Here is a 15,723-nt window from a genome sequence, read left to right on the forward strand (position 1 = left end):
TTCAAAAGTTCCAAGGTTCCTTTGTCTTGCGATTTGCCAATCATTGGTTCAGCATTCTTACTTGCTGTCAATATACCTTGAGCGACCATTGCAGTCCTTTTTTTACTTTAGTCTTTGATACATAGATTGTTATTTTATATTAAACTTTGCTGTTAAATCACGAAATTGTTGTGTTGTTTTATATGCATGTATTTGCTTTGGTTCGAATATGGCCATATTAAATGTATGCAAATGTGTTATCCTTGTCAAATAAAAAAATCATTTCTTGAAACATTCAAGGTTCAATATTGAACTTTCTATTTATTATTCAGTACTTATTTTTATTTTACAACTGGTACAATCGTTCACAATTACTTCTAAAGTCTAGTTGTGCAAATATGGGATTGCTTAAGCCATTTAAGAATTATGGTCTTTGTTTCATATCCCTGTACAGATGATATTGTGACCTGAAAGGTTTCTTTCTTATGGCACAATATTTATTTAGACTTTCAGCAATTATCAGCAATTATACTACATTCTCTTCCAGTTTAATGGCATACATACATACATGTATACTTCGGCTTTTATACAGAAATAAGTAATTATGTTGAAATTTGCTTGCCATCATTTGTGAATAAATTATAATAAAAACTTTTATGGAGACCTTTGATTTTGGCAGCTTTTGTATGACAGAAAATGGTTATCTGTGAGAACCCAATAATTGATTTTAATTGTTAGACCCAATTGTTATATTTAACATAAATTTTGGCATATATACAGGAGTAGCTATTTTCAAAATGGCGGATCATGTAAATACCAAACCATGTGTTGGCTTTTTCAGAATTAACATTACAAATTTTTGACTCTGTAAATGCATGGTTGATTACAAGAATTTGGAGCACCATAATGACTACAACTATACAATATAAGCTTTCTTGTGTACATCTTTTCTGTAGAAGATGCAAAACAAATTGTTAAATTGGCAGCAAACTGGAATGATGACTGCATATTGTGAATATAATCAAGAATTAACATGCTTTATAGATTCTTGACATGACTCATGGTGAACTAAAATTGCTTGCAAAGCATCTGGGACATGATGTGAAGACCCACAAGGAATATTATCAGTTGTCTTCCAGTACAATGGAACTCTCAAAGGTATATATTTCATAATAAAAATCTTTAAATTTTCCATACACAGATATTTGAAAAACTAAATGCTATATTGTAACTAAGAGGGCTAAAAGAAAGAATAATTTAACAGCAGCCCAGTAGACCATATCTGATGTTGACTTTGACTAGTATGCTTTGCATTAATGGCTTTTTTATGCCCCCCTGGATCGAATGAACGGGGGTATATTGTTTTTGGCTTGTCTTTCTTTGTATGTGTGTGCGTGTCAAGGTGTGTGTGTGTGTCCAAAACTTTTACCAAAACTTAAAACGTTGAATCAGTAACTTTTGAAATATTGAAAACAGCAACGTTGATATTTGGATTACATGCGTATCTCATGGACCTGCACATTTGAGTGGTGAAAGGTCAATGTCATCCTTCAAGGTCAAAGGTCAAATAAAAAAAAGCGGCACAGTAGGGGCATTGGTGTTTCTTACAAACACATCTCTTGTTGTGAGTGTGTTTTGTGCTACAACCAATGTCCATGCCAAGGTGTAAACTCTCCAGTTCATGTTATTGTTTTTTGTCTATTTAGCCCTCATTGTCATACTGTTTAGTGTTGTCTGCTAATTTGTTGCCATTGTTGACTATTTTATATTATTGTGGCTTTTCTTCATTTATTCAATGGGAATTTTGGTCACTGACCAGCTTTTCATTAATTAAGTTCTTTTACCGAAATGGTATCAATAAATGCAATATCTAAAGGCATGTACATCACACAAGCAAGCATTAATATAAAGCGTAATTATACCCACTTACCTATGTGTATGGGGGCTATATAAAAAGTCACTTTGTCGGTCTGTCCCGAAATTTCATCCGATCTTCACCAAACTTGGTCACAAGTTGTATCTAGATGATGTCTAGGTCAAGTTTGAATATGGGTCATGCCTGGTAAAAAAACTAGGTCACAGAGGTCACTTAGTGCTTTTAAACACAAAGTTTGTCTGGACCATAACTATTTCATTTATTGTTAGATTTTTAATTGACTTGGTTTTGATTTGTTCACCATCATGGGACCGTGTGTTGCGCGAAAGAATTGCGTCGATATCTCCAAGAACTTAGGTCAAGGTCACTTTTGGAGTTCAAGGGTAAAATGCTTGTCCGGGCCATAACTTTTGTCATTCATTGTGAGATTTTAAAATCATTTGGAACATTTGTTAACCATCATTGGAGGGTGTGTCGCGCAAAGAATTTCATCTTGTCCGGGCAATAACTGTGTTGTTCTTTTGAGATTTTAAAATCAGTTGAAACATTTCACCATCATTGGAAGGTGTGTTGTGCGAGAGAATTACGTCGATATCTCCAAGGTCAAGGGTCACACTTTGAGTTCAAATGTCAAAAATGGCCATAAATGAGCTTTTCTGGGCCATAACTATGTAGTTCATTGTGAGATTTAAAAATCATTGGCACATTTGTTCACCGTCATATGACTTGTGTGTCACGTGAAAGAGTTACGTCAATATCTCGAAGGTCAAGGTCACACTTTGTTCAAAGGTAAAGAAGGCCATGAATGAGTTTGTCTGGGCCATAACTATGTTGTTCATTGTGAGATTTTAAAATCATGTGTTCACCGTTATGGATGGTGTGTGGCAGGAAAGAATAATGTCGATATCTCCAAGGTCAAGGTCCATGCTTTAAGTTCAAAGGTCAAAATGGCCATAAATGATAATGGCATAATAATTCTTAAAAATAGCCATTAATTAGATTCTCTTGTGTGGATGGGGCACGTGGGGGTATAGGTCACGTCTGTGACAAAGCTCTAGTTTCTTTAAGTGTTGTGGCAGATAATTGAGATTATATTATTTGTAGGGCTGTGTAATTTACAAATATGGTACTGTGCAGACTTTCACAAGCTGTCAACAAAATAGCATATGGCAACGTTTGTGTTCAATTATATTGATATTGAAATAAAAAGTGAGGTCAGGGAACTATGGATTGCTACTGTTGTTATGATGGAAGTATTGTTGACACTGGAATATTATGGTCTTCTTGAAATTTTATAGGTTGCCCTGATGTTGTATGCTGTTGAAAATGGTAAAGTCAATGAGTGGAAGGGAAGGCAGATGAAGGACATAGTAGTAGAAGGTTTGATTATAAGAATTTTATTAATATAATTCATTTTACTGAATTGGGATGGAGAATTTTTGTTACTTTCTCTCCTATGGCTGTCAGTAAATTCGACTGAATGATCATTCTTCAGAACAAAACAGAGCGCTTGAGAACAGACAAACGATGTAAAACATTGTTTGAAAGGCGGGGCCCTTGTTTTGGCCACGTTAATTCAATAAGTCTAAAATTTACGTGGTAAAAATAGGCAAACCTATTTTATGTGCCTTGAAAATTGTTTATCCTCTTAAAGAAATGCTAATGCAACAAAATACTTTTTAACAACCTTGAAGTATTGAAAATATTTACTGTCGTATCAAGAGTGACTTCTGGTTATTTTTTTCTAAATAGTTATTTCTAAAATAAAAAATCATTTTTTACAGATTTACCTCTTCCAATTGAAGACGAAGATGGCCATCAAGAAGGTAAAATAGTTATTTATACCCATGATAGATCATTGGCCACTGTTCATTTGTATTATGAAAGTGGTCCATAACAGAGTCATTGTTATGGTAGCCCATTAAAAAAAAAAGGAAGTATAGGAATACCTTTAGATTTGGACACCTTATGAAATAGTTTATATGCTCAATTAGACATTTCTGTTTCTGAGTTATTTTAATGATTTAAAGGATAAATAACTTACTTGCAAGTATGAAGATTTTCTGATTTAAATTGTAAGCAGGTCTTATAACATATTTTAGTGGGGGATATGTGTGTTGTTATTTTGTGTACATCTCATACCTTATACCGAAAAGCATAAAAAAAACACTTTTAGAAGTGCTTTTGGAAAACAAAACATTTCCTTTGGTATTTCTATTATCATATAATAAAGGCCCACCTATTGATGATAAAGACATGACCCAACTGTAGACTATATATTCTAGTACAATTTTCTGTTGTCCAAGCCAATATATATTTATGCCACCCTTCGAAGAAGAGGGGGTATTTTGCTTTGCACATGTCGGTCGGTCTGTCGGTCGGTTCGTGAACCAGGTGGTTTCCCGGATGATAACTCAAGAACGCTTTGGGTTAGGATCATGAAACTTCATAGGTACATTGATCATGACTTGCAGATGACCCCTATTGATTTTGAGGTCACTAGGTCAAAGGTCAAGGTCACAGTGACCCGAAATAGTAAAATGGTTTCTGGATGATAACTCAAGAACGCATACGCCTAGGATCATGAAACTTCATGGGTAGATTGATCATGACTCGCAGATGACCCCTATAGATTTTGAGGTCAAAGGTCAAGGTCACGGTGACCCAAAATAGTAAAATGGTTTCCGGATGATAACTCAAAAACGCATACGACTAGGATCATGAAACTTCATGGGTAGATTGATCATTACTCGCAGATGACCCCTATTGATTTTTAGGTCACTAGGTCAAAGGTCAAGGTCACGGTGACCCGAAATATTAAAATGGTTTTCGGATGATAACTCAAGAAAGCATATGCCTAGGATCATGAAACTTCATAGGTAGATTGATCATGACTCGCAGATGACCCCTATTGATTTTGAGGTCACTAGGTCAAAGGTCAAGGTCACAGTGACCCGAAATAGTAAAATGGTTTCTGGATGATAACTCAAGAACGCATACGCCTAGGATCATGAAACTTCATGGGTAGATTGATCATTACTTGCAGATGACCCCTATAGATTTTGAGGTCAAAGGTCAAGGTCACGGTGACCCGAAATAGTAAAATGGTTTCCGGATGATAACTCAAGAACGCATACGGCTAGGATCATAAACTTCATGGGTAGATTGATCATTACTCGCAGATGACCCCTATTGATTTTGAGGTCACTAGGTCAAAGGTCAAGGTCACGGTGACCCGAAATATTAAAATGGTTTTCGGATGATAACTCAAGAAAGCATATGCCTAGGATCATGAAACTTCATAGGTAGATTGATCATGACTCGCAGATGACCCCTATTGATTTTGAGGTCACAAGGTCAAAGGTCAAGGTCACGGTGACCCGAAATAGTAAAATGATTTTCGGATGATAACTCAAGAACGCTTTTGCCTAGGATCATGACACTTCATAAGTACATTGATCGTGACTCGCAGATGACCCCTATTGATTTTCAGGTCACTAGGTCAAAGGTCAAGGTCACAGTGACAAAAAACGTATTCACACAACGGCTGCCACTACAACGGACAGCCCATATGGGGGGCATGCATGTTTTCTATAGATTTCAGCAAGACCCACCAATGGATAATAGACATACAAGACCCCACTGTTGACATTATATGTTTACAGGCATTGAGGCAACTGTTGAAGACACCCACAGTCTAGAATCTATACAGGAGTCAGAGCCTCTCATGATACAACATGCCAGTGTTGACTGTGCTGATCATATGCAATCTACAGGTTTCACTTTGGTTCTTTCAGAGTCCATGTCAACTGCTGACAGTGAAGAGCCAGGCAGTCTGACCAATGATAGAAGGGAGCCAAGTGAAGAGCCAGCCAGTCTGACCCATGATAGGAGGGAGCCAAGTGAAGAGCCAGCCAGTCTGACCCATGGTATTTCTGTTGTCATATAATAAAGGCCCATCTATTGATGATAAAGACATGACCCAACTGTAGACTATATATTCTAGTACAATTTTCTGTTGTCCAAGCCAATATATATTTATGCCACCCTTCGAAGAAGAGGGGGTATATTGCTTTGCTCATGTCGATCGGTCCGTCTGTCAACCAGGTGGTTGTCATACGATTACTCAAGAACGCTTGGGCCTAGGATCATGAAACTTCATAGGTACATTGATCATGACTTGCAGATGACCCCTATTGATTTTGAGGTCAAAAGGTCAAGGTCACGGTAACCCGAAATAGTAAAATGATTTTCCGATGATAACTCAAGAACGCTTTTGCCTAGGATCATGACACTTCATAGGTACATTGATCGTGACTTGCAGATGACCCCTATTGATTATCAGGTCACTAGGTCAAAGGTCAAGGTCACAGTGACAAAAAACGTATTCACACAATGGCTGCCACTACAACGGACAGCCCATATGGGGGGCATGCATGTTTTCTATAGATTTCAGCAAGATCCACCAATGGATAATAGACATACAAGACCCCACTGTTGACATTATATGTTTACAGTCATTGAGGCAACTGTTGAAGACACCCACAGTCTAGAATCTGTACAGGAGTCAGAGCCTCTCATGATACAACATGCCAGTGTTGACTGTGCTGATCATATGCAATCTACAGGTTTCACTTTGGTTCTTTCAGAGTCCATGTCAACTGCTGACAGTGAAGGGCCAGCCAGTCTGACCCATGATGAAATGAGGCAGCCAAATCCTCAAGGTATGAACTAAATTTGAAGACGGGTTTCTCTGCATTTTCTATCATTATGTGACAGAGTCTTATGTCATGACTGTATTAAAATAAATGAGTAGTCCAAGTCAAGTGTGATGCTCTAGACGACCTCCTCTGTGATCTACAGGGTTACAACAATGTGCTTGTAAAAGTCCTTGTAAAGTACAAAGTAGGCAGTTTGCTATGAAAGTTAATGTTTAGTACTTGTTCTTCCAAGAAATGATAGTTCTGCGAACTGTCAGTTCTTATATGTGTGAAAAATTGTTTTAAACTGGTGTTAAAACAGTTTCAGTTAGTTCATTTACCTCCGAACATGTTCAGGTTTTGTGCATTTTTATCAGGAAAACCTTGCTCTACAATATTCAATCATTGTATCACTTGCAGTGTTCTGCCGTGAAATTTTACTGTTGGGGACCCTTTAGGATTACAAAAGTGGGGACAAAAAGAAAAAATATGGGGACACAGAAATATTTTTGTAGCAGAATTAAATGTGTGGAAACTAATAACCTTTAACTTGAACTTTTAAACGTGCTTAAACTTCTTACAGTCAGGTTGTAACATTGTTATTAAAACTGGAACATTCAAAAAACTTTTTAACACTGTCAAACAGTTGTCAACATATTTACAAAACTTTGAACAGATTTATGGTCATTGGACTCCGCATGTCAAAGTACTTGTTCGATAATTAGAAATACCGATAGTAAAGGCGTTTTCTTTTTTGCTTTATGCACAATCTGCATGTCATTTTGTTGTTGTCAAACAGTGACCAAGGACATTTTTGAAGCCAATTTTCTTGGAATGTACGTTTAGGGGCAGACTTTTTTCGTAATTGCTAAACGATGTTGGGACTTGGGAAGACTCTGTTGGGTTGTTAATATTATTGTCATATTTTCTAATTTTACTTGCCGGAGGAAAAAAATAAATGGATTTTGTTTTCTTTGGCCTGTCACTTTAAGCCATTTTGATAGGTTCGGAAATTTCCTTGATATCTGATTGGTTGTTATAATCTTAACTTACCAATGAAATAGAGTGTTAATATTAAATAAATTAACCATTGGCTGCGAAATGACGTCATGTCCAATGAAATAGTTTGTTCTGGTTACACATTCACTCGATTACTTTACCGACTTACAAATTGAATCGATTAGTTTTTATTTCTAATTCATGTGCGCCCGCGGACCCATATACAGAAAACGGGTGGGGACAAATATTAGTTTTTTGCGACAATAACACAAGGGCGCATCCACGGCAGAACACTGACTTGTTATGTTGATACTTTGTGTGCAAGGATCAATTCAGTAGAAAAGTCAACAAAATAAAGGGCTTACAGTCACTGAACAAATGAGTTTGCTGCTTAGAGTGTATATTTTTCCCAAAAATATTTGAAAATTTCCCCTCTTGGAAGTGTAGTTCAATTTTAAATCCTCGTTTAAATAATTCACAGAAAAGCCAAAAAATGTTGATCTTTGAACATAAACATAACATGTTGATGACAAAAAAAGTTGGAATAATGTTTTTCTCTCTGTGTATGGTGAATTATGGTGTTACAACTTGATTTTGTATGTTACTTGCTTAGCATTGAAATTTCCCCTTTTACACGTGAATTATCCCCCTCTCAGGGGACCCGACCCCAAAACTGAAGAAAACACTGACATGATACTCATTGCTATTTTATTTTTTATATCTATTCTTGTTTTAGGGACAGGGACAAGAAAAGGAATGAAACGAAAGTGGGCCAGCGAAGAGAACATATGTTTCATGAACTTTTTTAGAGATGAATTAAGAGAAAAAAAAATGCCATCTGGCTCAAAAATAATGGGGTCCCTAAAAATACTTACCGGAAGAACAGTGGCCCAGATAAGGGCAAGGGTCCATAACATTATTATGGAAAAACAAAAATGGAAAAAGAATTGTTGAATTGTGGAATATGTTTATGCCCCTGGTAGGGTGGCATATAGCAGTTGAACTGTCCGTCAGTCAGTCAGTCTGTCCATCTGGCCGAAAACTTAAATGGCCATAACTTTTTCAATATTGAACATAGCAACTTGATATTTATACCCCTATTACAATTGGTAATGGGGGCTATATAGGAGTCACGTTTGACGGTCTGTCCCGATATTTCATCCGATCTTCACCAAACTTGGTCAGTAGTTGTATGTAGATAATGTCTAGGTCAAGTTTGAATATGGGTCATGCCAGGTCAAAAACTAGGTCATGGGGTCACTTAGTATGTTTTAAACTGTAAGTTTGTACGGACCATAGCTATGTTATTTATCGTTACATTTTTAAATGACTCGGTACATTTGTTCACCATCATGGAACGGTGTGTCGTGTTAAAAAAAATTACGTCAATATCTCAAAGGTCAAGGTCACACTTGGGAGTTCAAAGGTCAAATGCTTGGCCGGGCCATAGCTTTGTTTTTTATTGTGATATTTTAAAATCATTTGGCACATTTGTTCACCATCATTGAACAGTGTGTCGGGCGAAAGAATTACGTCGATATTTCCAAGAACAAGGGCACAATTTGAGTTTAAAGGTAAAAAATGGCCATAATTGAGCTTGTCTGGGCAATAACTATGTTGTTTATTGTGCGATTTTAAAATCGTTGGCTCTTTTGTTCACCATCATTTGACAGTGTGTCGCGCGAAAGAATTACGTCGATATCTTCAAACTCAAGTTCGTAGTTTTAGTTCAAAGGTCAAAAATGGCAATAAATTATCTTGTCTGGGCCATAAATATGTCATTCATTGTAAGATTTTAAAATGACTCTGTACATCAATTTTGTTCAAAGTCATTGGAAGGCTTGTCATGTGAAACAATTCAAGAGTTCAAAGGTCAAAATGGCTATAAATGATAATGGCATAATGATTCTTAAAAAATCGCCATAAATTGTATTATCTTGTTTTGTGAAGACAGCATACAAAATAGTCTGTGTCAATGCGTTATGTGGGGGTATATGTCACGTCTGTGACAAAGCTCCAGTTGGCATGCATGTGCATCTTGTGAAGCTGCACATATTGAGTGGTGAAAAGTGAAGGTCAAGGTAATCCTTCAAGGTTAAATGTTAAATATATTGCTTCTGTCCGTCCGTCTGAAAACTTTAAAATTGGCCATAACTTTTGAGCTCACCTGAGTGCAACATGCTCATGGTGAGCTTTTGTGATTGCCTTTTGTCCGTTGTGCGTTGTATGTCGTCAACATTTTGCCTTGTGTACTCTAGATGCCACATTTATTGTCTGATCTTCATGAAATTTTGCAGAACATTTGTCACATTGATACCTCGACTGAGTTCGAAACTGGGTCATGCTGGGTCAAAAATTAGGTCACTAGGTCAAAAAAAAAACAAAAAAACTTGTGAACACTGTAGAAGTCCAATCTTCATGTAACTTTGTCAAAATGTTTGTCTAAGTGATATTTTGGTTGAGTTAAAAATTGGTTCCGGTCCGTTGAAAAACATGGCCGCCAGGGGCGGGGCAGTTTTCCTTATATGGCTATAGAGAAACCTTGTGAACACTTTAGAAGTCAAAATGTTTGCCTAATCATCATGAAACTTGGTCAAAACATTGGTTTTATTTATATTTTGGACGAGTTCGAAAATGGTCCAGATCAGTGAAAAAACATGGCCGCCAAGGGGCGGGGGAGTTTTCCTTATGTTTTTAGTTAAACATTGCTAACACTCTAGAGGCCACATTTATTGTCCATTCTTCATGAAATTTGGTCAGAAGTTTGGTCTCAATGATATCTTAGACAAGCTGAAAATGGTTACGTTTGCTTGAAAAACATGGCTGCCAAAGGGCGGGGCATTTTTCCTTATATGGCTATATATGGCTATAGTAAAACGTTGTGAACACTCTAGAGGCCACATTTATTGTCCAATCTTCATGAAATTTGGTCAGAATATTTGTCTCATTAATATCTTGGATGGGTTTGAAAATGGTTATGTTTGCTTGAAAAACATGGCTGCCAAGGGGCGGGGCATTTTTCCTTATAAAAATGGCTATTGTAAAATCTTGTTAACACTCTTGAGGCCACATTTATTTTCCGATCTTCATGAAACTTGGTCAGAATATTCATCCCAAAAAATATCGTAGACAAGTTAAAAAATGATGCTGGTTGGTTGAAAAACATGTCCGCCAGGGGGTGGGGCATTTTACCTTATATGGCTATAGTAAAACTTTGTTAACACTCTATAGGCCACATTTATTTTCTTATCTTCATGAAACTTGGTCAGAAGATTTGTCCTAATGATATCTTGGATTAGTTCAAAAATAGTTTTGTTTGCTTAAAAAACATGGCCACCAGGGGCGGGGCATTTTTCCTAATATGGTTATGTATCATGCTTTACTAAAACATTGTTAACACTCTGTAGGCCACATTTATTTTCCGATTATTATGAAACTTGGTCAGATGATTTGTCCAAATGATATCTTGGATGAGTTCAAAAATGGTTCTAGTTGGTGAAAAAACATGGCCACTAAGGGGCGTGGCATTTTTCCTTATATGGCTAAAGTAAAACCCTGTTAAAACTCTAGAAGCCATATTTATTGTACGATCATCATGACACTTTGTCAGAAGATTTGTCCCAATGATATTTGGACAAGTTTGAAATTGGTTCCAGTTGCTAAGAAAAACATGGCCACCAGTGGGCGGGGCATTTTTCCTTATATGGACTTATGAATCTTCTTGAAACTTTGTCAGTATATTAGTTTAAATGATATCTTGGATGTGTATTTCACGTTGACATTTGAAGCTTTAACTTTGTATGATTCTAAATATGTGTCAATGCTGTCAGTTGAATTTTGCAATATGAAGTTTTACATTTTTTGTAGATTAAATAATTTGTAAAATGTTGCAGTTTCGTCAATCAGTTTTATAAGATATTGAGCTTTAGTTATGATGCAGATTGTAAGATTCTTAATATCTTTCAATATTGTGGATAAGTTTTTGAGATATCAAGCTTTGAGTTTTATGCAAATTGTATGATTTTAAAATGTTTCAATGGTGTTGATCAGTGTAATGAAGATTGCATAATTTTTATGCTTTAATTCTGTCTATTGGTTTTCAAAATGAAAGACTTTGATTTTGTAAGTGCACTTTTATCTCCTGAAAGATTCTTTTCTAGTGTTAAGTTTATATTTTAAGGCTGTTTGCAAACTCGAAGTGAAAACAGTTCTATTACAATTTGGTAAGGACATGACATTGCATATCTGATTTTAAAATGTACTTTGCTGGCAACGTGTAATTTTCTGAAATGTCTTAGTAAGACTGTTGTTTGCAATCAAAAGGTCTGTGCTTCAAATACAGGGTAATGCATGTTTTTTGTCCAAATTTATGGCGATTCAGACATTGTTCTATGTAAATTTGGGGTTTGCTTGAAGGTTCAGTCTATTTTTATGTCCCTCACTATAGTAGTGGGGGACATATTGTTTTTGTCCTGTCTGTTGGTTGGTTGGTTGGTTGATCTGTTTACGCCAACTTTAACATTTGCAATAACTTTTGCAATATTGAAGATAGCAACTTGATATTTGGCATGCATATGTATCTCATAGAGCTGCACATTTTAATTTTCTGAAAGGTCAAGGTCAGAGGTCAAATATATGTGGCCAAAATCGCTCATTTTATGAATGCTTTTGCAATATTGAAGATAGCAACTTCATATTTGGCAAGCATGTGTATCTCATGGAGCTGCACATTTTGAGTGGTGAAAGGTCAAGGTCATAATTCAATGTCATAGGTCGAATATATGGCTTCAAAGCGGCACAGTAAGGGGGATTGTGTTTTACGAACACAGCTCTTGTTGTTAACTGCCTTTTTAGTCCCTTACCAGTGTTTCACTAAAGTCCGTGTACTTTGGACTCATTTCAAGTTGACATTTGAAGCTTTAACTTTGTATGATTCTAAATATGTGTCAATGCTGTCGGTTGAATTTTGAAATATGAAGTTTTTCATTTTTTGTAGATTAAATAATTTGTAAAATGTTGCAGTTTAGTCAATCAGTTTTATAAGATATTGAGCTTTAGTTATGATGCAGATTGTAAGATTCTTAATATCTTTCAATATTGTGGATAAGTTTTTGAGATATCAAGCTTTGAATTTTATGCAAATTGTATGATTTAAAATGTTTTAATTTGTTGATCAGTGTACTGAAGATTGTATACTTTTTATATGTTATAATTCTGTCTATTGGTTTTCAAAATGAAAGACTTTGATTTTGTAAGTGCACTTTTATCTCATTATGCCCCCCTTCGAAGAAGAGGGGGTATATTGCTTTGCTCATGTCGGTCGGTCTGTCGGTATGTCAGTCTGTCGGTCCGTCCACCAGGTGGTTGTCAGACGATAACTCAAGAACGCTTGGGCCTAGGATCATGAAACTTCATAGGTACATTGATCATGACTCGCAGATGACCCCTATTGATTTTGAGGTCACTAGGTCAAAGGTCAAGGTCACGGTGACCCAAAATAGTAAAATGGTTTTTGAATGATAACTCAAGAGAGCATACGCCTAGGATCATGAAACTTCATGGGTAGATTGATCATGACTCGCAGATGACCCCTATTGATTTTGAGGTCAAAGATCAAGGTCACGGTGACCCAAAATAGTAAAATGGTTTCCGGATGATAACTCAAAAATTCATACGCCTAGGATCATGAAACTTCATGGCTAGATTGATCATGACTCGCAGATGACCCCTATTGATTTTGAGGTCACTAGGTCAAAGGTCAAGGTCACGGTGACCCGAAATAGTAAAATGGTTTTCGGATGATAACTCAAGAACGCATATGCCTAGGATCATGAAACTTCACAGGTAGATTGATCATTGCTCACAGATGACCCTTATTGATTTTAAGGTCACAAGGTCAAGGTCACGGTGACCCGAAATAGTAAAATGATTTTCGGATGATAACTCAAGAACGCTTTTGCCTAGGATCATGACACTTCATAGGTACATTGATCGTGACTCACAGATGACCCCTATTGATTTTCAGGTCACTAGGTCAAAGGTCAAGGTCACAGTGACAAAAAACGTATTCACACAATGGCTGCCACTACAACGGACAGCTCATATGGGGGGCATGCATGTTTTACAAACAGCCCTTGTTAAAGATTCTTTTCTAGTGTTTAGTTTATATTTTAAGGCTGTTTGCAAACTCGAAGGGAAAACAGCTCTAGTACAATTTGGTAAGGACATGACATTGCATATCTGATTTAAAAATGTACTTTGCTGGCAACGTGTAATTTTCAGAAATGTCTTAGTAAGTAAGACTGTTGTTTGCAATCAAAAGGTATGTGCTTCAAATCCAGGAAAATGCATGTTTTTTGTCCAAATTTATGTCAATTCAGACATTGTTCTGTGTAAATATGGGGTTTGCTTGTAGGATCAGTCTATTTTTATGTCCCCCACTATAGTAGTGGGGGACATGTTGTTTTTGCTCTGTCGGTCTGTTTATTGGTTGGTTGGTCTGTTTATGCCAACTTTAACATTTTGCAATAACTTGCAATATTGAAAGTAGCAACTTGATATTTGGCATGCAAATGCATCTCCTGAAGCTGCACATTATCATTGGTGAAAGGTCAAGGTCATCCTTCAAGGTCAGAGGTCAAATATATGTGCCCTTAATCGCTCATTTTATGAATACTTTTGCAATATTGTAGATAGCAACTTGATATTTTGCAAGCATGTGTATCTCATTGAGCTGCACATTTTGAGTGTTGAAAGGTCAAGGTCATCCTTCAAGGTCAGAGGTCAAATATATGTGGCCCAAATCGCTTATTTTATTAATACTTTTGCAATATTGAAGATAGCAACTTGAAATTTGGCATGCATGTGTATCTCATGGAGCTGCAAATTTTGAGTGTTGAAAGGTCAAAGTCATCCTTCAAGGTCAGAGGTTAAATATATGTGGCCCAAATCGCTTATTTTATGAATACGTTTGCACTATTGAAGATAGCAACTTGATATTTGGCATGCATATGTATCTCATAGAGCTGCACATTTTGAGTGGTGAAAGGTCAAGGTCATCCTTCAAGGTCAAATATATGGGTCAAAATTGCTCATGTTATGTTACTTCTGCAATATTGAAGCTAGCAATTTTATATTTGACATGCATGTGTATCTCATGGAGCTGCACATTTTGAGTGGTGAAGGGTCAAGGTCATCCTTCAAGGTCAAACGTTATATACGGGGACATTGGGTTTCACAAACGCATCTTGTTGTGTATGTAATTAATTTTGCTTAATTTTTGTGATCCCCCGCCAACAGCGGAGGGATATTAATTTGGCATTGTCCGTCTTTCCGTCTGTCCGTCCGGCACTTTTGTGTCCGGAACCATATTTTGGAAGTGCTTTGGCAGATTTCATTGAAACTTGGTATGAGTATATATATATATGGATAAGAGGATGATGCACGCCAAATGGCATTGTACATCCTTGAATAATAGCGGAGTTATGACCCTTTGTATTTGAAAAAAATGCTTTTTTTGTGTGTCCAGAGCCATAACTTGTATCCAGAAGTATAATGGCGGGGGATATCAATTCAACGAATTTGCTTGTTAAATCAGTTTTTATTTTCATGATAATCATTTAGTTCGTATTGCAACTTATGATGGATTGTTACTACTATCTCCAATTATTTGTTTGTCATGGGTCCGTCACCATTTATCTCTTATATAATACTTGAATTGAGCATTTCACAATCTGACAATCATGCATATCATTTATTAGTTTCATAATAAAACGTCTGACAAGGGTCAGATAATTTAAACATATATTGTTGTTATAATTTGTCATGTGTTGTATGAATAAATGACACTTCCATGATAGAGAAAATTTAAATATATTTTTAGAGACATTTGTAAAATGAAAATGAAATAACTATACATTTTTCAGTGGCTAGTCGTACGGCTAGACAAGAGGCTAGCCGCACGGCCCCGTACGGGTAGACAATAGGTTTGCCGTACGGCTCTGTACGTATAGCTTTTCCTATGGATATTGTCTAAGTTAAAGACAACCATTTTCAGTGAACTGATAAATTGCTTGTATGAAACCATATATTTATCCATTGTCTGAACGACAATTAAATTATTTGTGTGACTCCATTTCTGAGAAGTACCTTGGCCGTCATTGAATTTCA

General features: G+C 36.4%; 1 protein-coding gene across 1 annotated transcript; it reads left to right on the forward strand.

The window, feature by feature from the left end:
* Positions 1–1,032: 1,032 nt before the first annotated feature.
* Positions 1,033–15,354, forward strand: LOC127854709 (uncharacterized). Its single transcript, XM_052389768.1, has 7 exons — positions 1,033–1,137; positions 3,154–3,235; positions 3,640–3,681; positions 5,653–5,784; positions 6,505–6,579; positions 8,291–13,035; positions 13,173–15,354. Exons 1-6 carry the CDS (start codon positions 1,033–1,035, stop codon positions 8,506–8,508), a joined length of 654 nt encoding a protein of 217 aa, XP_052245728.1. The 3' UTR covers positions 8,509–13,035; positions 13,173–15,354.
* Positions 15,355–15,723: the final 369 nt, after the last annotated feature.

The sequence above is a fragment of the Dreissena polymorpha genome, chromosome 13, assembly GCF_020536995.1.
Source record: "Dreissena polymorpha isolate Duluth1 chromosome 13, UMN_Dpol_1.0, whole genome shotgun sequence".
In the NCBI taxonomy this organism is placed as follows: domain Eukaryota; kingdom Metazoa; phylum Mollusca; class Bivalvia; order Myida; family Dreissenidae; genus Dreissena; species Dreissena polymorpha.